Source organism: Glandiceps talaboti, chromosome 14 (assembly GCF_964340395.1).
Source record: "Glandiceps talaboti chromosome 14, keGlaTala1.1, whole genome shotgun sequence".
NCBI classification, from domain to species: Eukaryota; Metazoa; Hemichordata; class Enteropneusta; family Spengelidae; genus Glandiceps; species Glandiceps talaboti.
The window spans coordinates 6,689,354-6,717,350 of NC_135562.1; the positions used below are offsets into that span (position 1 = coordinate 6,689,354).

General features: G+C 36.4%; 2 protein-coding genes across 2 annotated transcripts; both read left to right on the forward strand.

The window, feature by feature from the left end:
- Positions 1 to 7,436: 7,436 nt before the first annotated feature.
- LOC144446018 (monocarboxylate transporter 12-like) lies at positions 7,437 to 11,675 on the forward strand. Its single transcript, XM_078135684.1, has 4 exons — positions 7,437 to 7,697; positions 9,253 to 9,396; positions 9,590 to 10,441; positions 11,433 to 11,675. The coding sequence occupies exons 1-4, from the start codon at positions 7,487 to 7,489 to the stop codon at positions 11,633 to 11,635; spliced, it is 1,410 nt and encodes a 469-aa protein (XP_077991810.1). The 5' UTR covers positions 7,437 to 7,486; the 3' UTR covers positions 11,636 to 11,675.
- An 8,843-nt stretch (positions 11,676 to 20,518) lies between these two features.
- LOC144445899 (monocarboxylate transporter 12-like) lies at positions 20,519 to 24,708 on the forward strand. The gene is made up of 4 exons (XM_078135541.1): positions 20,519 to 20,732; positions 21,643 to 21,786; positions 23,127 to 23,966; positions 24,518 to 24,708. Exons 1-4 carry the CDS (start codon positions 20,519 to 20,521, stop codon positions 24,706 to 24,708), a joined length of 1,389 nt encoding a protein of 462 aa, XP_077991667.1.
- The last annotated feature ends 3,289 nt before the right edge of the window (positions 24,709 to 27,997 follow it).

The following is a 27,997-nucleotide window of genomic DNA, read 5'->3' on the forward strand; positions in this document are numbered from 1 at the left end:
GATCATAAAGTTAAAACCAGTACAAACAGTGCCTTTCTTTCTAAAATGAATTACTTTTGACTTCACTATATTTGCTTTTAATCGCCATTTTTTACACCAAGCAAAGAAAATATTTAACATTTCCTGAAGACCATCCTCGTTATCGGACAGAAGTACAATATCATCTGCATATAATAATATATTCAACTTTATATCTCCAATTCTAATACCTGGAGGCGATTCTTTAATAATAACAGCTAAATCATTTATAAACAGTGAAAATAGAGTAGGTGAAAGATTGTCTCCTTGTCTGACGCCACTATTCGTAGGGAAACTACTAGACAGGTGCCCATTCAGATTGACGGCAGCACTAGTATCAGTGTACATGGCCTTTATAGCGTTATAAAATTTACCGTTAACTCCACTAATTAATAACCTATATAACAACGCCTCACGATTCACACAATCAAACGCTTTCCGCAAGTCTAAGAAGGCTGCAAAAGTGGGCAAGTTATTTACAAGTCTATTACGAATAACAGAAGTTAGAACAAAAATATGATCTTCACATGAGCGACCTTTCCTGAAACCATTTTGCTCATCAACCAGGAAGTCATTATTTTCTAGATGAGTAATTAAACGAGCATTCAAAATTGAACAATAAAGCTTGCATATGACACTTTGTAAACTAATACCGCGATAGTTTAACGGAATACGTGGATCAGCTGAACGATCCTTAGGAATCGGTACGATTGTAGCAAAACGCCAAACATCTGGTATCAAACCACCGTCAAAGCACAATTGAAACAGATTATGCAACACTGAAATAGATACATTGTTTTTTAGGACTTCACCTGGAATGCGATCAATACCGACAGATTTTCCTCGCTTGACCTTGTTAACAACCTTTTCAACCTCTTCCAAGGAAATATTTTGATTTATTGCGACATTGCTCTCGTACAATGGGTCAATCATGTTGTTTTCTAAAACACCCTTATGATGTATAATCTGATTTAAGAAATCTTCGTCGTAATCCCCATCCGGATTATTGTATAAGGATGAGAAGTCCCTTTTCCAGGCATCAAGAACTATATCTTTATCTGTTAATAACTGACCATGATCATCGTAAACCTCCATTGGGATACAACTATTACGTTTTGGACCGAGCTTTTGAATATGATTCCAGAATCTACGTGGATCATCGGTGCAGACTGACTCAATCTTGTCAACAAGCCCTTTTCTATGCCTCCTTTCATGAAACCTTAACCTCCTATCAAAACTTCTCTGCGCCGTCTTAAAATCACTAAGAAGCCTTCGTTTTTCAGCAACTCTGACAGACCTACATCTAAGATAAAGCCTCTGCCTAATATGCATTACGTTCCACAATTCCTGTAGCTCATTATTCCAATACGGTTTTTGATGACGTAATTTACTACACCTCCGACTTGCTTGACGATGGATGGGGAAATGCATATTCATTTCATCTATAATACATTTACACAGCTGTTGATATACATTATTTACATTTAGTTGCGTCTCATTACAGGTTTGAATGACATCAATGATATTACGAATTGCCCCACGTGCGATAGGCGAATTCAAAAATGACCCAGGAATGTTATCAAGCTTATATTTTCTTGACCGTTCATGTGAAACCGAAGGACTACCATTGCAATTGATATTCATATTCATACTATGAAAAGACCGAGCGTTGAAAACTATTTCAAGTAAGGAATGGTCAGGAATTTTACAACGCTCAGATAGCATGTGCATTAAATTATAATCATTCAGAAAATCCGACATAGTGGTAACTCTCAAAGAATCACATTGCATAAAATATTCATGAGGCACAATCATATAGTCGACTACTGCTCTACCCCTTGGAGAAACAGACGTAAAATTATCATCGTGTGCATCGAACCTACCATTAAGTACACAGAGCTTAGAATCTGTCAAAAATTCAGTTAAAGCACGACCATGTTGATTTATGTTTGTATCTAACACTTGCCTCTGAGGAATTGAATCAACACCATCAATTACATCATTCAAATTTCCAATTCTTGCGTTGAAATCACCGCAAATGAACACAGCATCTACATCACTAGCCATATATAAAGTGCTCATGATATGACTATAAAAATCTGGTGCATTTCTTCCCCAAGGGGAATTTTCTGGCGGCAAATAACATGACAAAATAAGGAAAGAAAAATCTGAACATTTACTATTTAGTTTGACGCCCAAAATACCATCATAGTTCCTATCGAAAACCGAGATCGTATAGTTATCAAGGATAGAGTTCTTAAACATCAAACCCACTCCCCCGAAATTTCTATGTGTTGCGAAATGTCTTCGTGTACGATTAAACCCAAACCAGGTGAAACCGTCAATAGTGATAGTGTCATTTCCGGAAAGATGAGTTTCATTTATACTTATAATGTCAGCATTAGTCTTACGTATAATCTCACTTCTCAACGCGTGGTTTCTTTCAGTCCAGCCCCCGACATTAAGGTGTGCGATCTTTATACAATCGATACCCGACGGACGAGGTAATTCCTATTCGTTACTAACTGGTTCATTTTGTCCGGACGTTGCATTCCCCTCACTTGGACCTAGCTCTTGACCTTGGTCATTGCGTATTATGCGACCATTACCAGCGATACGATACTCCGAACCACCAGGCAAATGATTCAAAATAGTACGAAAGTTAATGTCTATCAGGCGTTCGACATGTGTCTTACACGTTTTCAGGAATACCCTTGAGAACTCCTCGCTGTTACGAAGTTTACTTTTAGCCTTTAGTACACCTATTTTCTGTTGAACATTTTCAAATGCTATTTTGACCACACCTGGCTTTCCTTGGCGACGACTTCTCAATCTCTGACATTTGACTATCTTAACTGAATTAACAATTTGCTCACCAAGTATAGCAAGCAGTGCATTAACTTTCAGTGTTAAATCTTCACCATTTTCTTCAGCTAGATTGATTGCGATAATAGAAACTTCGGACTCAAAGACGGCATCACCACTCACATTACGGTGCGAATTAGCATGAGATTCCATACCGTTAGTTTCCAGACGTTGCAAACGATCTTCTATCTGAATGAATTTGTTTTCCATTCTACCAAATTCCAGAGCAATGTCGTCTTTCATAGCTTTAATTTTCGTTTCCAGGGTCGCTGCCAAATCATTCTTAAGCTTATCAATCTTACTTTCCAGAACTTTCCTCAGCGAATCTTGCCCGGACTTCAGGTTGCATAGTAAGGTGTAGATGTCATTTGCATCAAAATCCGACGTCCCACCTGTTGCACTTTCCAATACATTTTCACCGGAGGATTGCCTGAGTCGTTTTTCTTGTTGCCTTCGAGAAACACCACCATTTGACGCCATACTTTGATGACTATATGATTATGTCAAGTTCTATAGCAAAGTTTTGGGTGTTACAACGAAGAAAACTCCGTAAATTTGCAAAAACTCAGCACGCACTCGAAAACACGTCCACCACGTTCGGTGTAAACTGTGATGTGTGCCAATCATGACGGGAGATATTCACTATTTTAGTGTCGACACACTAAAATAGAATAATTCTTCTCAACTGCCTCACCTTCTCTATTATCATATTCTGAATAATTCATTGTGACACAGTAAAAACGATTAAATTAGGGAACATGCAATCCAGACTGAGCATGCTCAGACGCAAAGGAGTATGGGATTATCTGTGGTTAACATAATACCTAATCTGGAGCTACTGATAAAATTAACCTCCCACTATTGTCAGGGTGACTATGAATTGATAATTTGTGGTTACAAACAATGTATCAACATTGTTTACAATACTAATTGATTAGTATTTACTATCACTTTTCCCATGATGCAACATTCAACATGGCGGGTTTGCAAGTTCCCTGTTCCATGTATTCAAAGTGCTAAATTATGAATATAAACAGTGATAAATCATAATTATGAAATATGAATAACAATAGAGCTTGGCATGTGTGAACCATTATATGTAAAACAATTCATTAATATGGAACCGAAAGATCTCTGGCAGTGGAGGATCAAAAGCTGAACTTAGGAACACAGCAGAGCCTATGTTCAGGTAAGATAAATTATGATCTTATCACACTTACCTTTAGGATAGTATGAAATATTACCACCGTTGTTGATTTACTATTTTGCTAATATTAACACCACAGTACTTTTTTGGGATATCGTGTCAACAGACTTACGGACACAGACACAGACAGACATACATACATACATACATACATACATACATACATACATACATACATACATACATACATACATGCATGCATGCATACATACATACATACATACATACATACATACATACATACATACATACATACATACATGTATATACACAGATAGACACACAGACAAGTCAAGAAACAGACAGACACAGACACAGGCACAGAAAATATAACTTAGTACACACCTATGTGATGGTAATTTCAAGAACGGGTTAAATTTTGGTAAACATTCCACGCATATGATAAAAATATACAGATTACGAAAGTTAGCTACTATGCAAATGACTCATTGAATTCAAAAGCTACAAAATAAGGACACGTACGTGGCCTTTGTTAGCATGATCAAGAAAGTACCAAATCAGATGAAATTTGAAACTTCCTTTCTGAAGATATTGCCCAATTAATTATTTTAATTACTTATTTCAGTGGATAGCAAAATCAAAATAAACTTTATAGGATACGTTTGCTTTGTTATCAATCGTATGTGTAATAATTAAGAGTACATTCTTGAGTTATTGTCTGAATGTCAAAAGGCAGTAATTATGCAAATGTCTCAGTAAAATGGAATATTACATTATCAAGCTATGTTGTAATTATGCAAATGAGTCATTTAGATAAAATCCTACATCAAAATGCAATATAGCACACGTGTGCTTTGTTATCATCAATGTATTCACCAAATTATATAACGTTTCAACATTGCATTCGAATATAGCTTGTATGTTTCTTATGATATTTGCATAAGTAACGACTTTCAGTAATTGGATATTACCTAAGGAGGGCACGCTTCAAATAATTTATAATTTGGTTCATACTTTGATGATAACACATTGCAGGGCGGTAGCCTGACCAAATTGCCAGGGGGGGGGGGGCAGAACTTTGTCTTGGTGCAATCATTCATTTAAAAGTTAGAAAAGTGGCTAATTTACATAACTTTGCATACAATTGACATAATATCTATTTTAGCATACGCAATATCATATGTAAGGCTAGAAAAAATAAAAAAGCTGGTCAAAGGGTAACCTAACCCATCTCATTTGGGTAGGTAGGTAGAATTTCATTTTTTTTCTCACAATGCTTGACATGGATAATGCAAACCATATATAATGATAGCAAAATATTTCAGTCATCTTGATACTATCTCTTGCAATTTGTGTGCATAGCTACAGGTAGGAAATGTACACAATTCACGGTTACATAAATGTTGTAGCTCCTCTCACCCTGTCTTCTCAAAAAAATGTTAAGCCCCACCAAATGAAACTCAAGCATCATTTTAGCCACCCCTTCTGTCACCTTAGCACCTACACTAAAGTGGAGATATAAAATTATGTGGTACAATATGATACATTAAAATAACAGTGATGGCCAACAACAATAATACTCTGAATGAGATTATTTTCCACAGGATGTGGATTTCACACGCATACGGAGATGTCTCTAATTAGCTCTAGCCTATACAGCGAGGTACTTAGCCAGACACCATCGATCTTGTTTTAGGAGAAAGACAATTATACCTTGATTGCTACTGATTGGAGAGACATAAAATATCAAACCATAGACATAATTTAAAGTCTTAAAATACCAGAATTCAAACAATTATGCTATACATTACATATTATCTGGAAGTGTATTTTGTTGTGACAAAGCTGAAAGATATTTTGCGGATGTGCACTTGGTAAATGACTTCTCCTGAAGTTTAATTTGGTTCCAAAAAATCCCGAATAAAGAGCAAAACATTTCAGACTTTGATGGCCCTATGACACAGGCTGTTCAGCCCACTCCCATGGTCGTAAACCTTTGCTCAATTCTTTTTAGTGCACATTGGAAATGCAACAGCTTAATTTAATCTCAATTCATGCTTGTATGCATCAGCAGAGCCAAGTAAACCACTGTATAAAATATTATATAATTTGGAATAGACTCAAATGTATATTGTTACATGTACTATTCAGAAAATATAAAGAAATATCCTTAATTTTGAAACAAATGCGAAGCCCACATGAGGATATATTGCCAAAAGAAATATATGGGTAGGTTAATTGAACAGCTTTTTCATTTTTTATGACCTAATGTCACATCTTTCAAAGTAGTTGCCGAAAAGATATCGCATTCAAAGTAAAAAACCCAAACTTTTCAATAAAAAAATGGATAGGTCTTCCTTTATGTTGGAACCCAAGGTGAACTCAGTGAATTCTCCTTGTCATTATCATTATAATGGAAATAATTGAAGTTTGGATTTTGATGTCGAAGGTACAACTCTGTTTACAATTCAGGACCATTCTTTCCATAGCAAGTTGTCCCTTCAAAATGAATTGCGTAATAACGCTAGTGTCATTGCAATGAGATAATTATATCAAACAACATTGTAAATGAGGTCGAGTGCATCTTCGGAGTCACTGCATGCAACAGGCGACCTCACGTTGAACGACTTTTTCCGTCTTTTTTTTTGAGTTTCACTCTCTGACATTATTGCGACTTGCTATCTTCAAATGAAGGAGACTTTCAAGACTACTGTTACTCGCGGAAATTTCAGTGCATGTGAACTTCTTTTATACTTTCCCGCACAAAGAATTTTTAAAGTTACAATTTTTAACTGGACACAGTTTTATTCAAAGTTAAGTGAGCGTAGAGATAAAGAGACATATTAGCGAGGAGTCAGTGTACAGTCACTTTTTATTTTAGTGAACCATCAATTTAAATCGCGCATGCAAGGAATTATCACGTAAATAACGATTTTAATAACATCGCTATGTATTCAAAAAGTCGCTTTTTTTCGTGTTTTTTCCCCAAAATCTCTAGGGGAAACCTGCCCCCCCCCTCCTGCCCCCCCCCCCCCCTCCGCAGGCTACGGTACTGCATTCCACTTGTCCTATAAATCGCGCACTCGAACGAAACATTTCCTGAAATCACTGTCTACTCACTTGGGTCAATGCGGTACTCATCCAATAACATAACTTCACAGCACATGATGGGTTTATGTATAGGACGTTAGGTTAACATTCTAGTACATAGGCAGGGGTTCTGAGACTTGTGATATGTTATTCTTAAGTTACTGACCTTTTCAGTTGTACGAGCACAAAGCATTGTGTGATTTGCATGTCTTGTGTATACGCATTGTTATATTCTGTAATACGCCACCAGGATTGTTATGGGTCACTGCATGCAGGTTCAGTGTGTTGGCTTCGCTGTTTGTCCAAAACAGTGGAATTAGACTTTTTGACACATCTCCCGGGGCCATGAAGAGCAATGAGCGTAAAACAAAGGCACAATATGGTAGCATTTACTGCTGGTTGGTGGTCTTAGGATGCCATGTGTGTTGTATGTTCACCTTCGGCACATATCAGGCAATTGGACCAGTAATCGTAAAACTGCAAACCTACTTCAATACAGGGTCAGCTCACACATCATGGATTGTCGCCATATTACTCTGCTTAGAACTGGGCTTTGGTAATGTATATATTATTTACCTTAAGTGTCAATATTACTCACTGTTCAATGAAGGAAGTTACACGGACCGTTACATTGAATAACTTCTTATATCAATACGTTTACCAACCTTTAAATTAAACAATTTGGCATATGTGTGGTTCGTGACACTTAGAAAAGATCCTTAACAAACTAAGACAATGTAAAATGGGACATAATCTACGAATATTACAAAAATATGCTTGTCAATACTCTTCAACCAAAAACGCTAGTGGTATTTCATCGTTGGCAACTCCCTAGCCTTCACACAAAGAACATTAAGTAGGTGATACTAGTCATTGTATATGATTGAACCATGCCCTGTTATACCACAATTAATCATCAGAGCACACCGCAATCTCTACTTTGTCGTTTAAGAAACATTCCTATGGATAAAAGTACTGGTAAACATTTATTGTCTGGCTATGAATTCACTAGTAGATGCCAATTACTCTGAGGTCTGTTAAGCAGATAATGGCTACACACCACAAAGGCAAAATGTGGAGTCTAGTGTCCAAATAAGATTAGACAGTATGTGTGTTATTACACATTACATTCTCAGGCACTTAATATATTCTTTCAATATTCAAAGCAAATCACTAGTAGGACTCCTGTGCTACATTAACAGTGCCCTAGGAAAATTAGAAAACAAATAGTGTTCTCTGAATGCAAATTGGGGTGACAGTGAGACACAAGTCCACACCACGTGATACGATCTAAACTAATCACTGAGGTTGGATGAACATGATGTTACAAATTGCGATAGTCCTCCGCACTTTTTCTAAAATGAAGGAATCTATCTTTTCTGACTTGCATTGATGTGACAGATCCGCATGATACTTTATTGCCAGAAACATATTGAATATTTGCTCGCGTGATTGACCTGTTCTTTACGTACAACTCCACATAAGACATTCTGATCCTCTGCAAACTGAATTTTATCTACAATACCATGAATGTAAAATTATACACAGAAAAATAGAATATCATCATTGTGTAATATATTAATCACATGATATTACATGACAAAGGAAACCCATTGCTTGCAAAAAATAAATAAATGATATATTTTTTACCGTAAAGTATGCCTTTGTGGTCACTGTACATACCGCAGACACAAATATCACATATCACATTAAGGTCTTTGGTAATAATTTATGATGTAAGATCACAGCGAGACCTTTGAAATGAAATGTTGCTGAGGTGGTTTAGTTGAAACCCTTCCTATCATAAGTTCATTTCACTTTTGAATTTTGTAAATATAATCTAGTTGAAAAGATTAGCCCGATGTATTTATTTTGCAATGAAAAATATGGTGTAATCTCCGTCTATGAACTGAAACGTTTGTAACATAGTTTGCTCTTTGGGCCTGAGGCCTTATTATTTTGAAATGAATTGAATTGAGAATTCAATTAATAGCATTTGCAATCTGAGACGAAATCTCCTGTAATAATGATTTAAAATAGATTTAATTGACCTTAAACATATACATACTTAATACAAGATTATATAAGCTCTCATTTATATTAACGTCCAGGTCCTATTGCAAATATATCAGTGAAGAAAATAGGATATAGAGGCACAGTAATACTTGGAGGTCTAGTGTCTTCTATTGGATTTCTACTGACTGCATTTGCACCAAGTCTTGAGTTTATCTACTTCAGTTTTGGAGGATTGGTAGGTGAGTGTTGAGTTTATGTAATCATACTTATTTACGTTATTCACGATCGGTTGAAATAGATTTAATTAAAAAATGTAAAATTATTCCTCCACTCAATATACAAATATTTGTTGTCTTTAACTCCTGTCCCGCAGTTGTCGCATACAAATTATTTCATTGGTTCATTATAGATTTATATTGTTTCAATATATAGGATGTGGTTATGGTCTTATTTTGTCGCCACAACTTGGAATAATTGCTGTCTACATGAAGAAGCGATATGCCACAGCTAATGCCTTGGCCGTGTCTGGTTCTGGTACAGGAAGTTTCATATTCGGTCCACTATGGCAACTACTGATTGATATGTATGGATGGAGAGGAAGCTTTATCGTATTTGCTGCCGTTAACGCCAACTTGTGTGTATGCGGAGCATTCTTCAGACCACTCGATATCCAAACGGATAAAAGAAGCTTTGAGATGACAGTACACCAAAGTGTCGACGAAAACTTGCCTGATGCAACTAGTACTGAGACACAAAATAACTCTGATGATGAAACGTCTGCTTTGCGAAAGGTTATTGAAGTCTGTGATTGTGGTCTTTTCAGCCGATACCCAACTTTTACACTAATAACAGTTGCCTATCTGCTTGGGATTGGAGTGGCTTTTATTGGGGCGCCAGCACACATGATTGCTCGTGCAAAATCACAGAGTCTTGCTTCTGCAGGTGAAATTGCCTTAATTTTATCCGTTATGGGCGCTTTGGGGCTGATGGGGAGGTTAGTTCCACCTGTTGTTTTACATTTGTTTGGTCCGTCACTAACAAGTTTAAGACTTTGTGGCATGGCATTTGCCTTCACAGGAATAACACATCTACTGAGCCCTTTAGCTGACTCGTACGTCACGTACTGTACCTACGCCGCCTTGATTGGACTATTCTCGGGCACATTCTTCACCTCATTTTCAAACGCAGTCAAAGATGTTGTTGGTTCCAGTAATTTGACAGCAGGCATGGCTTTAGCTACTCCTGTAGCCAGTGTTGGAGCATTGATCGGCCCACCAATATCTGGTACGTAATAATGCATTACATTTATTAACCGCAAATGAAATAATGTCTTATGATCAAATAAATAACAGGTCACAACTTCTTTTTCTGCACTGTATGTTTTGGTAGTTGCTATTTCCATTGTGTAAAGTTTGTTGCCAAAAAAACTTAATACAAAATTATCTGAATTAAAAGTCTTGTTGGGTATCGAATTGAATGTTTACTGTAATTGATCAAAATCGTGACCAACATCTGTGAATATTATAAATAGGAACATGGTGATTACCACTGCAGTGCTATAATAATAACATGACGCATCTACTTGTCATACTTCGCCTTTGAACAAACCACAGCCCCCCCCCCCCCGAAAGTACTGTTGATGAACAATAGTTCATAAATCAAGTAGTTTCGATGCCACTGTTGTTCATATTTTGAATCGAAGCATAATTTATAATGCTGCAGTGTCTTCACGCTTCCAAAAGGTTAAAAACTGTCATTGTCCAGAAACAAATTAACCAATCACAGTTTTCCTTTTATGCTCGATTTCCACACATGGCTGACTCTGAGATAGTCTAGCTGCTAAATCTTTGGGCTTTCTTCCAATACGATACGACAAGAGACCGAAGGTCGAGGTCTTAATCGGTTGCAATTGCTTATCGTATCAGAAGAAGGCACGAACAGGAAGGTTTAGCTGCAAGTCTAACTCTGCCACTGCAATTAACGGAGCAGTTGAGAAGGGTTCAGACGTTATAGCTTTATCAAGACATTGACGCATCCTCAAAAAGTAAGAAGGCGCTGTTTAGGCAATGCAGGAGTGTCACGGTATTAGCATTGGTAGTCTTACAAATGACAAGTATAACAAGGCGTCCAATTGGGTATTCAGTCGTCGATGACAGCCAGGTTAATCATGTTGAGGGAGGGCTTTATAAGCTGTGATTTTAAGGCAGTGAAATATGTAAAAACCCTTTGACAATCAACATATTTTAACCCCACTCATTGATCATTTCCCCTACAGGTTGGATATATGACAGCACCAATGATTACAACAATTCCTTCTATTTCTATGGTTCTTGTTCGGCGGTTACTGGCCTCACAGTGCTCTTATTAGAATCACCTTTACAAAGATGTAAAGTGAAAACGGGTTCAGGAAGTGAGGGCAATGTTGAGACGGAAGATGGTTGTGTCAACCCAGTGGCAGTTCGTATCGAAGAAATATAGTACATGGACACACACACTTGTGTGTCTGTGTGTGTGTGTGTGTGTGTGTGTGTGTGTGTGTGTGTGTGTGTGTGTGTGTGTGTGTGTATGTATGTATGTATGTATGTATGTATGTATGTATCGCATGTTACCATGGTCAAAATCTCATCAGACATTCTTAAAATCTACGACCAAAGATAATCTCAAACTGCTTATTATAGCTTGTCCCCCATCCATATATGAAAATGTCCATATACACTGTCGTAAATCCGAAGTGTTTAACTTTTCAGTGTTTTTTTACTCCAGGTCTGAACTGTTACATGTAATATAATTATGTGCCATCTGCCTTTGGTTGACCCTCTGTACTTATCGACTTTTACTTTAGTGTGTTAAATTTATGTTAGCGGTACCATTGCCTTGGGTTTTGTGTATCTACATCTAAAAAGTACAGTGAAAAAAAAACTAACTAACTAACTAACTAACTAACTAACTAACTACCTACCTACCTACCTACCTACCTACCTACCTACCTATCTATCTATCTATCTATCTATCTATCTATCTAGGATAGCCCGGTAGATGTAAGGTGTAACATGCATTTATTGTCTATACTTTTTCTTTGCCGTTTATTGTCAAAGCCATACAATGTCATCTGTCTGGCAACACTTTGTCACAGCTGAGCATTTTTACATGTCGGGCTGTTCTTTCTAGTGTCAACAATACTCCCATAAAAAATGTAATAAAAACAATATATGTTGAAAATAAACTTACTTGGGCCTATGTGTGGTTCAAAATTACGCTCAATTTTACATGGGGGAAGGTAGATTTTATTTTATTTTTTTCAAGTATGAGTGTCGTGTTCAGGTAGTTATGTTATCCACTGTTTTCCATAATGGTCTCGGTCTTTCAAGAGCATATTCTTAATGTATACCCTTATTGCCAAACGTTATTAACTAAGCAAGTGACTCATTTAGTATATGATGTTTTACGATTAACCATTGAGTTCTTACAAAGAACACAAGGATGTGTAGAATTGATGCAGAAGTTTTTGAGATATGACATACATACATACATACATACATACATACATACATACATAGACAGACAGACAGACAGACAGACATACAGACAGACAGACAGACAGACAGACAGACAGACAGACAGACAGACAGACAGACAGACACTGACTGGTAGACGTGTTGTTATAGTGACTTCCAGTGCAGTGAACATTTGCTTGTTATCTAAATAAATAGTGAAGGTTGGGCTTTACCCTTGGAGAGTCTTCTTTCTTTTAAAAACAACAAAAACATGTTCCTTTAACTGAAAGTAGTTGAATGTAATGTGTTGATTTCTTATAGATATCCTTACCCGATAAAATCCCAAAACTGAAGTATACGAACCCAAGACTTAGTAGTGCAAAAGCGGTCAGTAGAATCCAATACAAGAAACTAGACCTCGAAGCATTACTGTGCCTCAATATCCTATTTTCGGAAGGGGCAAGAAAATAGTTCAATGTAGGATACAAAAAAATCTTATACTTTTGGCATCAGACCCCAACCCCTTCTAACTAAATAGGCCAAAATCTGAAAATTGCTTCAAACCACAGAGTGAATTTCAAATCAGTATGTAGTAGTATGTAGTGCTATGAATATAAAGCCAGTATGTACTGTAGTATTAAAAATATTATTTTGCTGGCACATTAGTTTAGTGCCATGTATTTGTTACGATCCAGAAATATCATATTCGGAATTTTGGCATATTTTACCTAAATTAACGTTAAATTCACATTTATACTACTTATTCACAAACAGGAGCTAACAACAGCATGATCAAATAATATGTTGATTTATCTACTAATCCTATACTAATTACATTTATCGCTAGATAACAAATGTCCAGTGTTTTGATTAAACAACATCGATTAGTTCTTGTAAACAAGATAACTTGTTGATTACTGAATTCAGATTAATACTTAATTTTCCACTGGCGTGATCAACATTTGTCTTATAATTACACGTGAACAATTTACATATGGCATGATCTTGAATCTCAATCTTAAATATTCTGGTGGAAAGTTCACTGTGTCTTCTAGAACAATTAATCTAGGTGAAAGATCGTCTTCCATAACAAATTATATTTAGAACAAATGACGTCATTCAGTCTATATATGAGAATGTAACTGTGAATACAGTTATTCTGGATTCTGGATTCCGGATTCCTATCCGATTCTTAGATGTTGATTACAACGCAACTGTTGGTGTACGGTGTCTCTCTCTCCCTGAGTGTAAGAGCGTATGCGTATGTAACGATACCTGTGTAGCTAATTCCTAACTTTAGTGCGGGGACATATGACAGATTTTTGGGTTTCGTGTGAAATTCATGTTAATTTTTGCCAACATATATCACTGTGTTCCCCATCATTTGAGCAATTAAAAAATATATGTTGGCAATTTTTATTTCAATATTAAGGGTAATTTTTGCAGCAATTTCATAAATGATGTAAAATCATGGTTTTTCTGTATATTGATGGCAAATTAAAGTATGTGAACTGTACGATTGCTTTATATCTGTATAAATGTACTTATGGGCATCCTGTAGACGATAAACTTGTAGACGGTTGTATAATTTTGCATTTTAATCACAATATTATAAATTCTGGCTTATTTATTTGCATATCATTTGCATATTATGTATGATGCTTCAGGTTTATTTGATTTCCTGTATTGTTTGATGTTGCTGATTGCTATTCTTTCAAAAATGTATGCCAACCATGAATTATTTCAGTTACTATGAATACTCTGGTTGGTTTAGGAAGCCTTCAGTATTTACAGGGGGCGGAGGAAATCACACATGGTCTGTTAAGAAAAACATGACCCTCCCCCATTCTCCATTCGTAAAAAGTGACCCTCCCCTTTGTCCCATTTTGTAAAACATGACCCTCCCCATGACAACTGCATATACTGAACGTTAATCAATATTCCCACTATTAGACTATATATGTATACATACACATTAAATCATTTTGACGCTGTATATTTGTACATATACTACCATTGCAGGAGTTATATAGAAACGCCTGTGATCAGAACGAAAAAAGTCTACTTCTTATCACTATCAAACTGACAAATATTGGTACAAAAGCAACACCGGGCGCGCCCCTCTGTTGTAGGTTCATGCACATACATGTACTTGTCTGTGGTTCACGCGACTCTTTTATCGGTTTGTCTGTGCCTGTGAACGTTTGTCATGTTGTAACATAACATTTGAGTGTAAGCTTATATAATGCAACGTATACGTAATAGTCTGTCTGGTCCTAAAAATAAACTTTCATTGTATAGATTATATGTTGAGTTTTGGGCGAAAAATCGCCAACACACATGACAATACAACAAAACATATACTAGTACACGACATTCAAATCTGCAATGAATACTTACAACAGATGTGATCGTGGAGTTTGTAGTTTAGCAACTCCGCTTGTGTACGGTCCTTTTCGAAATCTCTTGAACTGATTTTGAAATCTAAACGACAGAAGTCGCTTGTTATCAATTGTTCATAAAAATATTCCTTTTCAGATCTGGCATCTGGTTTTAATATGTATCTACACATGTAGTATTGAATGCTGAGAGTCCAAGTTTAGGTCTACACAAAATTTGAAATTTTACCTCAATATTAGCATACAAGTTACATAAATTGGACCTCCTGCAAATATTATATAGAAAAGAAACATCACTCAGAAAAACACATTTTAGAAACCTTCAGAATGTTTCACCCCCACTTTTGACCAATTGAGATACATTCTAGAGCAATGGAAAAAGTCAATATGGCAGCTACTTTAGAACGTTTTTGTTATTTGTTCTGTATTCAGTTCTCCCTCAATGTTCTGTAGAAATATCATGTTAAAAAGTAAATGAATCGTTGTTAAAGGCATTTCATGAGTGCTCATTAATTTCCCACTTTGCAATGGTGTCAAAATGAGATAGACTTAGTCATCAAGTTGGCATGTGACTACTTATTCCCAGCAATAAAGGTTATTTGTGTATGAGAATTACCAAAAGATGTAGAAGGGTACATTCCATGTTGTTTATGTTGAGAATTTGAATGTCAGATTTTATTTGAGTAATAAAAAACTTGGAATGATGGCTAACAATGCAATACAATTTGATTTAAGATACTATTTTCTGGTGGGTTGGGGTTGGGTGGTACATTAGAATGTGTCTCTGCTGTTACTTTCAACCTTTATTCATGACTGACCAAAAGGAAGTTCGTTGCGTAATCGAATGTAAGATGCCTTCACGCTGAATAACTAAACTAAATATGAATATATTCATATTTTTCCTTTGGAATATTATAAAAAGATATTCTTCAGATACTGAATTTATCATCTTTATTTTATACTACATTGTCCTTTGTTCTGTTTTATTTTAGAATTTCGATGAAGTAACGTAATCAAATGTAACAGCGGAGAACACATCTATTCATGTTGTTCCCTTGAATTGACATGTAACTCCAACCAAATAGCTATACTAGTAGAAACGTAGACAATGCATACGACATAATGGCGTGAGTGAGAGACTATACAGTAGTTTTGAATAAAACTAATTGGGTCTATTCACTCGAATACACAACTTTGTAACGTAACGATTCAATTGATGCTATATGTTTATATCAGATGTAAACTGAATGTCTTCAATAAAGGCAAAACTTTAGATTCCTGTTCCTTCACGCCTTGTCGAAAGAAAAATTCTGCGCTACCAGACATAATATTGCATACCCATTAGTTACTACATCAATAAATAAAACGTAGCTTTGGAGCTTATTGTTCATATCCTCTTCTGTAAAAGTTGAGTTTGGTGTATTTTTAACCCGCTGTTACTTACACTAGAGTCCACCATTTTAGTTTAACACTATACGAAAAGTCATATTTGACCATGTCTTTCCACCGGGGTAAATCTTTAGCAGAGGGTGTGTAAATGTGGTGAGTGTGAGACGAAGTGACACCTTTGACTTAATTCACCCCCGGTGACCTCTCCCCTGGGGGCTGTGAACACTCAAAGGTGTCACTTTGGCTAGTACTACCCCTTGACAGAGATGGTAGTTAGGTGGGTAACAGGTATGGTAAATGTTGGGTAAAGGTGGGTAAATTTGACTTTTCGTATAGTAAACCTCAACTGAATCTCTTCTTTTGTGCCAGTAAAATCAATTTAATACTAGGACAATAATTTGGGAAAAAAAATAATCAGGTCTACCACTCAAGTAGTTGTTTTGTCAACTATTTTTGTCCTTGTTACCACGTCTACTCAAATAAAACCTACCTAAGAGTACCCATTCATTCTCATTCAGGCTACCAGCCTACCATCCACAGACACCACCACACGATCTAGGTTAGTGTAATCTGTTCACCTTAAGCTTATGAGATTCGCCAAGTTTTATTACAAAAGGGCGATGGATATATTCACTTGTTTCAAAGATGGTAGACTGTCATTTGCTAGTTAAATTTCAGTAATTGTACGTGTATTAATGGCTTACAGCTCGATGTAGTTTTAGTGGAGATTCGACTAACCCTGGGCTTCGCATCACCGTTTCATAGCTGACCCCCACCGGCTACCTGTTCCGAATATATGCATGAACCGTTTATTGTTTCGATACTGAGAGGTATGACATGTAAATATATACATGTATTAGTATACAATGATATTTTCTCTATTTTATCGATTAAGTATTATATCTATTGAGATGAGAAGTGCATAATTTTAATCAGCTCACACATCCATATAACACCAGAGGATGAGTGCATTCTTAAGATCTAGCGTAATTACCTAAAATCACTAATTATGCAAATAACTCATTAAAATTACAAGCTATACGGTATCATCAAACTATATGACACATGCACTTTGTTATCATTAATGTATGTACTAAATTACTTCGATTTATAATCATATTTTAACATTCTGAATGACTTAGAAATGGCAAGTAAAGTCAGAACTGTTTGTTTTATTGAATTTGCCCAAATTTCAGCGATAAAAAATAATTTTCATTCACTCATGGTTTTCCTAATCCTGCCATATAGGGCGTCGATTTAAATTTTTTTCATCTAATTGAAGACATTTAGGGTCGTTTGGGTCATGAGAAACAGAATTAAGGCTGCCCTTATATATACCTACCAATTACTGTTGTTATCTTTTCAATATACATAATGTTCTGACTGTTGCTATGGACACGGTCTTGTTGATAGGCATATTTCATACATGTTTTGATATTTTTTTGGCCTGACTAACCAAAAATGTTGTTATCTTTGCAAAATATACTGGCATTGTTGGCTGTTGCTTAGGCCATATCAATGGAAGTTGACTATAATCACATGGATTCATGGGTTTTCATTGCCTAACCAATGGTTAAGAATAGGGTCTTGGGGCCACATTTTATTTTTAGCTCCCTAAGACTAATTTTGAAGATAAAAATTGCCAACATGTATTGTTTTATATGTGGTCCTATAATGAACGTAACCATATATGTTTCATAAACTTAACATGCATTTCACACGAAAACCCATATGCCCCGAGACACGCTCGTAGATCATGGTACCCAAGAAAGACAGTTAGAGTGGAGAATCGTTTACGTTCTGCCGATCTACCCACAACTACCATACTAAGACACTGAAACTTTACATTAAGCTCCCCTAGAACGTAACCCATTTACTATAACAAAAATTCTTCCTTTTTTCAATTTGACATTTTAAAAGAAATATTTGTATTTAGGAGTACAAAACATTCATTAAAAGTAAAATCGGTTTGTAGGATGAGAACTAAGGCTCAAAAACCTCCCACCCAAAGTAAAAGAATTTAGTTTTTCATCCTATATTTCATTATTAATCTCGCCCCTAAATCGTCAATATTTTAAAGGCTGCCAGTTGCATGAAGGTGTTCAACATAAAATGAAAGGAATAGTGTCTTGAGTACTTTTCGTGGTCAGTCTGGTACAATGTCCCCTCTGATCCTATGCCATGTGTGTATGTAGAATGTATAATACAAGTCAATTTGTCTTAATCAGCTTCCAAAACCGTGTACCTGGTCCAATCACCATACATCAACACAGCACATGGGTTATATGTGTCCATGGGCCACATACATACATACATACATACATACATACATACATACATACATACATACATACATACGGAAGGTAAAAATGAAATGAATACTGTTTTTCATTAGAACATTTCGAGGTTAGTGACTGCTACAATGCCCTATGCCCCTATTGAATAGTTTACATAGGTGATCGCACTCACACACAAAGGTTGTTTCATAATCGTTGACAGTCTTGGTACATACTCAAGACAAAATACCTTGTACACTTCGTTTCAGTTTACTGATTTTTAACAAAGTTTCTGCGATTGCAACTATCAATCTTGTGGACTTTGATTATCAAAAGCAGAAAAAACAGGCTGTCGACTGAACAGGATGGTGGTGTTTACAGCTGGCTTATTGTTCTCGCTTGCCATGTACTTAGCATGTTTATGCTTGGTGTGTATGTGTCCATCGGTCCTGTTTTTATAGCGCTACAAGACTAGTTCAAGCTGTGCTGATATAAGTGTTCATGGAGTGTTGAAACGCCATGTTCAAGGGTGACAAAACACACACCTCGGTAACATCTGGGATGGTTTAGCAAAATCATTACATTTCCTGTTGCATTATGCATTTGTGAAAGTGTTAATTAGGAAGTATGTGGGTCTATAGCGTTTGGTGACAAACTAAAAAAGGTTGTAAGTTCTCGTTGTCATTATGTATAAGAATGAAGACCTTCGAGTTGGTATATTACAAAAAGGAACTATGTTCTAAAGATTATATTATTGATTAACAAGTCTAAGCAGAGGTAGCAGTATGATTGAGTTCACAAGAATGATGTGATGAAAAAAAAAACATTCTCATTTTAAGAGAAGGATATAATTAAGAATATATATAAGAAGTGTCTAAAAGAGTGACTGGATCTTATGTTCGAAACAATGAGTGATCATAGTAAGTGTAGTTTCACATTCAGTACATTTCGCCACCCATTATCAATTAATTAATTAATTAATTAATTAATTAATTAATTAATGTCGGGTAATTATATATAGTCAGATTTCTGTTATATCATATTTTACGTAATTATGTAAAACACACTGTAAATGATAATATTAAATCATAATAGTAATAATACTTCTAGAGATACGGCGAATTATTGTGAGGAGAGAGAGAGAGAGAGAGAGAGAGAGAGAGAGAGAGAGAGAGAGAGAGAGAGAGAGAGAGAGAGAGAGAGAGAGAGAGAGAGAGAGAGAATTGTGATTCCATTCAACAGTCTTCCACACAACAGATCATCATTACTGTCCATTTAGATTTCAAGAGACATCTGTTGTGCAACAAGTTTTTGAAAATTTTAGTCTAAGTAAAAACTATAAAAATATCTAAAGTGAATGGAAGAAATCACCTCAATCTGATCGATGAAAGCAGACAGATTTCTTTACCTTCAGCCAACAATATAGGGGTTAAGTGACGTAAAATGAGGTCAGCAACTGGGTACAATGCCCCACGCATTTAACCCTGCGCTGTTTGTATATTTGACAATATGCAGATTTCTTTGCCGTCAGCCAATAATATACGGTTAAGTAACATAAAATGAAATGATTAATGGCTTGAGCACTTTTCGAAGTCAGCTACTGAGTAGTATGCCCTATGCCCGTCTGACCCTATGCAAACATTGCATATTTTACATAGCTACTTACACAGTCAAACTTAAAGATTGTTTTTACACTGTGGTACATACACATCGACAAGACAAAATACCGCGTGCACTGTACAGACGGATTAATACAAAGTTCCCGCGATTACAACTACCAATCTTGTAAAACTGTGTGTGACGATGACACGAAGAAACAGGAAAGTGGCGACCGAACAAGATGGTGGCGTGTATGGCTGGCTTATTGTTCTCGCATGTCATGTGTGTAGCATGTTTATGCTTGGAGTGTATGTGTCCATTGGTCCCGTTTTCATAGCGCTACAAGACTACTTTGATTCCGGATCAGCTCGCACGTCCTGGATTGTGGCCTTATTTATGTGCTTGACAATGGGTTTAGGTAAAGTATAAAACTCTCTACATGTAATGCATTGACCATATAAAACTGTGCTCTCTGCACATGTCACAATGGTCTGTGGTTGAACTGGAATACGATGAAGGGTGGAGTCATGACGGGCGAATGGTTAGAGTGGCCGGCTTGGACTCTGCAGGTTGCAGGTTCGAGCACCATTCCTGCCGTTTGTTTCTGAGTGGCTAAGGTCCTTGTGCAAGATTAGTAGGATAGAGGTTGCAATGTGAATGCTTTAATCACATGCGCTTAAAAAGGCTGCAATGGATTGTATGCTCCCCAGGGAGCAGTGAGGAAGTACATGTATAAAGGGCCGTTGTGCCGCTATAGATCCGAACCCGGGTTAGTAATTGTGGGAAAGCTATAATATATAAGAACTAACATTATTATTATTTATTATAAGTTGTGTAATGGATTATCATATCATTCAGTGACCTTTGTGGTAAACCGTTTGATTTCTGGGAGAGGGGTAGGGGATTTTCGAGAAAAAAAAGTAAGAGAAAAGCAAACATAAACCAGTATTAGTATATATACATTTGTAGGATCTTGCTATGTGTGCTTTAGTAGAGAAACGTAGTAGAGAAGCGTTTCTTAGTCAGAAAATGTTATCCAAAATAAATTTACACCCATGTGGCCACTTTAGTAGACTGTAAGTATATATAAGGGGTACTTTTGGAGAAATCACGCAGTAGTGTTAATTCCTAACTTTCCTACATGAACATGTGCGAATATCAAGTTCCAAGTCCAAATGAGTTCAAATATCGCTTCTGTTTTATCCAAACTCTCATATGGCAAATTTCCATGATGCTTGCATAACATTCTAAAAGTCCTAAATTTTAATTCCAAATATAATACTTTTCTTTTGAAAATGTTCCATCACCCACTCTTTGTTAATCTCCAGGTCCTATTGCAAATATATTAGTGAAGAAAATAGGATATAGACGTACCGTAATGCTTGGAGGTCTCGTGTCTTCCATTGGATTTCTACTGACTGCTTTTGCACCAAGTCTTGAGTTTATCTACTTCAGTTTCGGGATTTTATCAGGTAAGCATAGTAATAATTACGTTAATTTGAACTGTTTTCACTTAAAGTGAATATTATTGTTTCTTTACAGGAAAAAGTGCTCATGTGAAAACCCATAAATGCAAATGTTTACTTCACTGGGGTTGTCACTTAGTCTCGCTTACCTCGACTGTCCGATTTACCCATCAGCGATTTCAACGAGATGGCTGCGTGCAGAGGCTGACCAACACTACTAAAATTGTACTAAAATTACACTGTAGTAATTATAAAAGCAATTATGGTTAATCTTCTAACAAAGACGATTTTCGAAAAGTTAATATGATTTTCGTGAAATGTATACCGAGTTCAATTGATGAAAAGAAAAGTCAATTTTTTTGTTCACAGTTCAAGGTGCAATATTACGGGTTTTCCATGTGATATAACAAACATTTATAGCGTGTATGTGAATTTAGCATTTTCCACCAAGCCTGCAATGCAACAAAGGCCAAGAGTCAACAGAATCATTCTTTTCGACAAAACAGCCCTTGCAAATTAAGCTCATCCTTAAAAACACGACATTGTATGCAATATAACAATATTCATCATAAGATGAGATAATGACCAACAAACTGCCAGGTTTCATCTAACTTAGAAGACACAAACAATATATAATGTTTCAGCGTATTGATATAAGCTGTGATGTAAATCGAGTTAATTTTGCTCACAGTAGGCAGGCGTTCTTATAACCAGTTCTTTTCCAAAATTTATTTTCATAGAATTCCTGATCTTCCCGTTTATTTCGGGGTTCGAAATATGAGCCAAAACTTTCAAAATGTCCATTACATTTTTCTTTCACATGACTGGCGCTCGTATAATGATGTTAATCTCCAATATGTATCTTCATTCAGCTCGAAATACTCGTGACCTAAGGGTTTTGTCACTAGGGGTTAGTGAAAAAGCCCCCTTAAGTGACTCGTATTTTCCATGGCTGAAGGAAGAAATATATTTAGGAAATAAGATCTAATTATCGCCACATACAATCCATTTCAGATATTTCGCAAGCTAAACTTCTTACCACATTGGTGGTTAAGACTTATGTTAATCAGACGGTTACGTTCACCACCCGATGATTGGCTAATTACCGCTTGCTACTCTGCAAACATTGGCGCCAATTCGTCAAGTATAAATCCACATAAATTAGATACGCCTTTTACTAAGTAGGTATCAGCTACTTGTGGTATCTATCAAAATAAAAAAAACAAATAACGCTAGCAGCTTCTGTACGTATATCTTAGATAGCTGAAAGCTGGCTTTCTGCTGTACATGTAATAATAATAAACCTTCCCCAAAAGGTGTACTTATATGAATAATTATGTCTACAGGGTGTGGTTATGGTCTGATATTGTCTCCAGAACTTGGAATAGTTGGTCTTTACATACGGAAGCGATATGCCTTGGCGAATGCCCTGGTGATGTGTGGCGCTGGGACAGGGGCGTTCATATTTTCACCAATCTGGCAATTACTTATTGATACATATGGTTGGAGAGGGGCATTCATCATATTTTCTGCGATAAATGCCAACTTGTGTGTATGTGGAGCACTCTTCCGCACACCGTTGACATCCACAGCAATGACAAATATTGAGATGGAAAGCAGTCAGCACCAAATCTCATCTGATGTAAACGAAACTGGGGAAATTTCAGCTGATAAACCTTCTACCCTTAGAAAATGTTGTGACGTCTGTGATTTCGGTCTCTTCACTCGATACCCAACCTACTCACTTATTCCATACGCATTGTGTCTTGGAGTGGGAGTAGGGTTCTACGGAGCACCAGCACATATAGTTGCTCGAGCAAAGTCTAAAAGCCTCGCGTCTGAACGTGACATTGCGCTTATCATTCCCATATTTGCCGCTGTTGGATTGATTGGCCGAATATCTCCAGCTATTTTATCACATCACAAATTTCGAACGCTAAGCAGTTTAAGGATCTTCGCATCAGCCTTTATCTTATCTGGAATAACACATCTTCTTAGTTCACTGGCTGATTCGTATACAACTTACTGTGTATATGCCGCATTTCTTGGATTATTTACTGGCGTTTTCTTCACCTTATTTTCTCATACTATTAATGATATTGTTGGACCTACAAACTTGACAGCAGGCATATCTGCAGCTACTCCATGTGAAGGATTGGGAGGATTGATAGGTCCACCAATAGCTGGTAAGAATGTTTCAGCAAGATACTTTTCTTTACTGATCAGGACATCGTGTAGATCTAGATCACATGTACAACACCTACTTTGTCCTGTCTACGTCGCTGATCTGTGTCGCTGATAGCTCCCATTGAATGTAGGCGAGAGCAATAACCATATATACAGATCAGATATGTGAGAGCTTTCATAGATCATAGCTCTCCAATGTGAAAAGTCTAGCACTACTGAAAGTGTATATAACAAATTTAGAGTCAGATTACTTGTTTCTGATGTCATTTTACTCTGGGTGAAAGTCATACAATCATGATTGCTGATCTTATTTCACAACGTGTGCTATTGAGAAGACAGTTTATCAGTGCCTAGTCTCTGAAATCTTCAATACTGACAATACCAGGAGGCAACTAATCGGTCTGAGAAAAGTAAATTCTGGTAAAGTGAATACTCTGTACCTCACTTGTTGTACAATACACACTGACATGTAGATAGTAAATGGATGACTTAAGTAAGGAGGGTGACGTTTACATTTTGTTATTTATCATAGACTACTTTTTCTCTACAGGGTGGATATATGATGTAACCAATGATTATGACAATTCATTCTACTTGTACGGTTGCTGTATGGTGTTTACTGGTATTACTGTCCTTCTCTTGCAACCAATTACTGAACGATGTCAGCAAAGGGAGGATGAGGAGAGAGTTATAAGTACTTGTGACATTGAAAAAGTATCAACAGGAACGAACACCGGCTAAAATATTAGAAACGTAAAGACAATATGATACAGATGTTTAGAATATTAAAGTTCAAACATATCTAAGAGGGCGTAACTGTCAATGTGCATGCAGGTGAGAAAGGGCCCGTCTTCAAATTTCGGACAATTTTCGATTTGGATATATCCCAGCGGGCTAGAAAGTGGTTTTCTAATAGGCAAAAGGTTTGCTGTTATACTTGTACAAGTTTCATATTAAAGAAATGGCTTCAAATCAAGAAAAGAGACAGAGACCAAATTCCACTACTTCGGACTCTTGAAGTGAAGAAGCCACGTCACTTAATGGCCAAGATGTTATGGGCTTACTCCAAGAGCTACGAGCGGGTCCGTCCACCATACAAGGCTCCCTTGACAGCAAAATGTATAGATTGAGGAACGATATAACAGCGGTTATACAGTAAAGATGCAAGAATTGAAGGATGAGTTTGCCATGGAAATATTTCGACTGGAAGGTAAAATTATTTTAGTTGAACAAAACCTACAATCATTACCAGCTGGGCAATTTGGTATTCATGATGCCGACTCAACAGATAACGCTGACATTACGCTTATTGCTACTGGAATTCCATACATTGAGAACGAAAATATACAGGATGAAGTAAAGGCCGTTTTACGAGAACTAAGTGACAATGTAATATCGAAGGTTAATGCTCTGAGTGCTGTACGTCTTCGTCGTCGTCGTCGTCGTCGTCGTCGTCAGGGTCTACCTGGTCTTGTAAAGTTCGCAGTCGAAAGTATATCTCAGAAAAAGAAAATACTGCAAGCAAAACAACATTTGAAATCCAGTCAGAGATATAGCCATACCAGTTTTCTTCTAAGCGAACTGCCTAATGGAAAAGACTACCGTATTACAGCTAATGGTCGAATTGTGAAAAAGACAAGTTGCTCATCTTAACGTGGGTGGATTGACTACGTGGTTCAATCAGCTTAGAACTGAAATATTACTAAATACAATAGCTGATATAATCAGTGTTAATGAAACTCACCATTACTGTTCTTCACCAATTGTTTCAGTTATGTTTTGATTCAGGGAAGATTCCTGGAGTGTGGAAGCGAGCTATTGTTGTTCCAATCCCTAAAGACAAGACTAAAAATAATAGAATCCCTGGAATTAGTTTACAGTCTACTATTGCTAAACTTTATAGTTCTTTATTGAATTCTAGGACTTTGGGTTATTTTAAGGATAGAAATATTTTGGTAGATGAACAAAATGGGTTCAGAAGTAATAGATCTTTTCAAGATCATATTTCTGTTTTGTCACATGTCTATTTTTTTTAAAATAGACTAAATAATTGTTTATCAACTTTCGTTACCTTTATTGATTTACAAAAAGCATTCGACTATGTGAATAGGAATGCTATGCTATATAAACAATTGTTAAATGGCATTGATGGCAAAATGTATGATAGTATCAAGGCTATGTACAAAGATACTGAAGCTTGTATTAGGGTCAATGATTTGTTAACAGACTGGTTTCAAACTGATAGTGGAGTTCTTCAAGGTGACAATTTGTCACCATCTTTATTTGCAAATCAGAGGGGAGGGTCACCTTAATTTGGGACTCAAAGAAGGGGGTCATCATTTTTACGAAGTGAATAAAGGGGGGGGGGGGGGTCACATTGTTTTCAACTAAACAAAATCATGAGCCACGCTCCTGTACTTAAATGTTCATACATTTAATATCATAACTAGGCCAAAGCCCATAAGCTCGCACAGCAGGGTAGATTCATTTGTGAGTGGCTGCCTCATGATGATATCATAGATAGCGCTCTCAGCGAGGAGATTGCACTTCCTACATTGAATGTGCATGCGTAGTCATTGGACCGCAATACATCCTTGAGAAAAACCACCAAAAAAAATTGCATATTATATAGGACACACATCCATACTAGTCATTGAGCCGCTATGCTGCTGCTTGCGGGTGCTGTGCGAGGTATTAAACAAAAAATGTATGTCCATAAAATAAACCATAAACAAATAGCTATAAATATACATTCAAATATAACAAAAACTATGTTTCTTGATACATCCAATACATATGGTATGGCATCACAACACTGCACCATGGCCACTTTTAAGCAACAGTTATTTGTTAGAAATGACTTCTCACTATTGCATGCCATGAGTTGCATTGTGTCATCTTGTGGTAGAAAAACTTGCTTGTATAGCTGTACATGTAACACATAAGAAATGAAATACCTTAAGATTTACTCGCTCTAAAATATGTTCCTTCATTGACCTGAACATGTGGAATTGTGCACAAACATAACCAATTTAGGACACTTTGAAATAATATGTGGCAAACACTGTGACTGAAAGTGCCTGACCCAGCCTGTGTCTAGATATTGGAGGTATTCAATGTCCATGTATATAGTTAGTCTAGTTCCTATACATTTTGTACATCTAATGTATGGTAACTACAATCATCTCAATTAGAAGTCCCAAATTGATTTATGATTGAGATCAATAGTTCAATGTAGGGTAAAAACTAAATTCTTTTAGTGTGGGGTGGGGTGAGAGGAGGTCTTGAAATGAAATCTGTTTTGTACCCCAATACAAACAATTCTAAAAATGTCAGATTGAAAAATGGGAAACAAATTTGTTATGCATGCCACTAAAATACATTTATTGTGCCAATAAAAGAGCTATTTTTCCTCACTACATACTAGCTTTGTATTCATAGCACTACATAATACTCATACTGATTTGAAATTGATTGTGCTGTGTGCAACAATTTTACCAATTTAGTTAGAAGGGGATGGCGAAGGGGTTCTGATGCCTTACTAAAAGAATGTTTTTTACCTCCTGATCTCACCCCTAATGTGTTGATTTATCATACATGTACAAACTATTGAACTGTTACTTTGCATAGCTATATACATGTCTTATCAAAAATTACTTTTCAGTGTTTGTGTTTCACTTCTTCTCTGATACTTGTGACCATCACCAAGTTTAATACATGTTACCAGGCTACATGTGAAACCCCCTTTTCTCTTGCTATTGTTTTACACCATAAACTACCAAGAAAGAAATATATTCCAAGGTGAACACAATATTAATCAGATTCTCGGAGAATATATATTATGTGAATGACTGATAAACAAAGTTATAAACACATATTTGTTTGATGATGATCTAGTAGCCAGGATTGCATTAATATTGCATATTTAGGTGGTCATACCTAGTGTATAATAGAAACTGGAATCTGATAAGATTTGTAGTGTCAATAACATGACGAGTAGAACAATTTAGATTAACTTCATTTATAAACT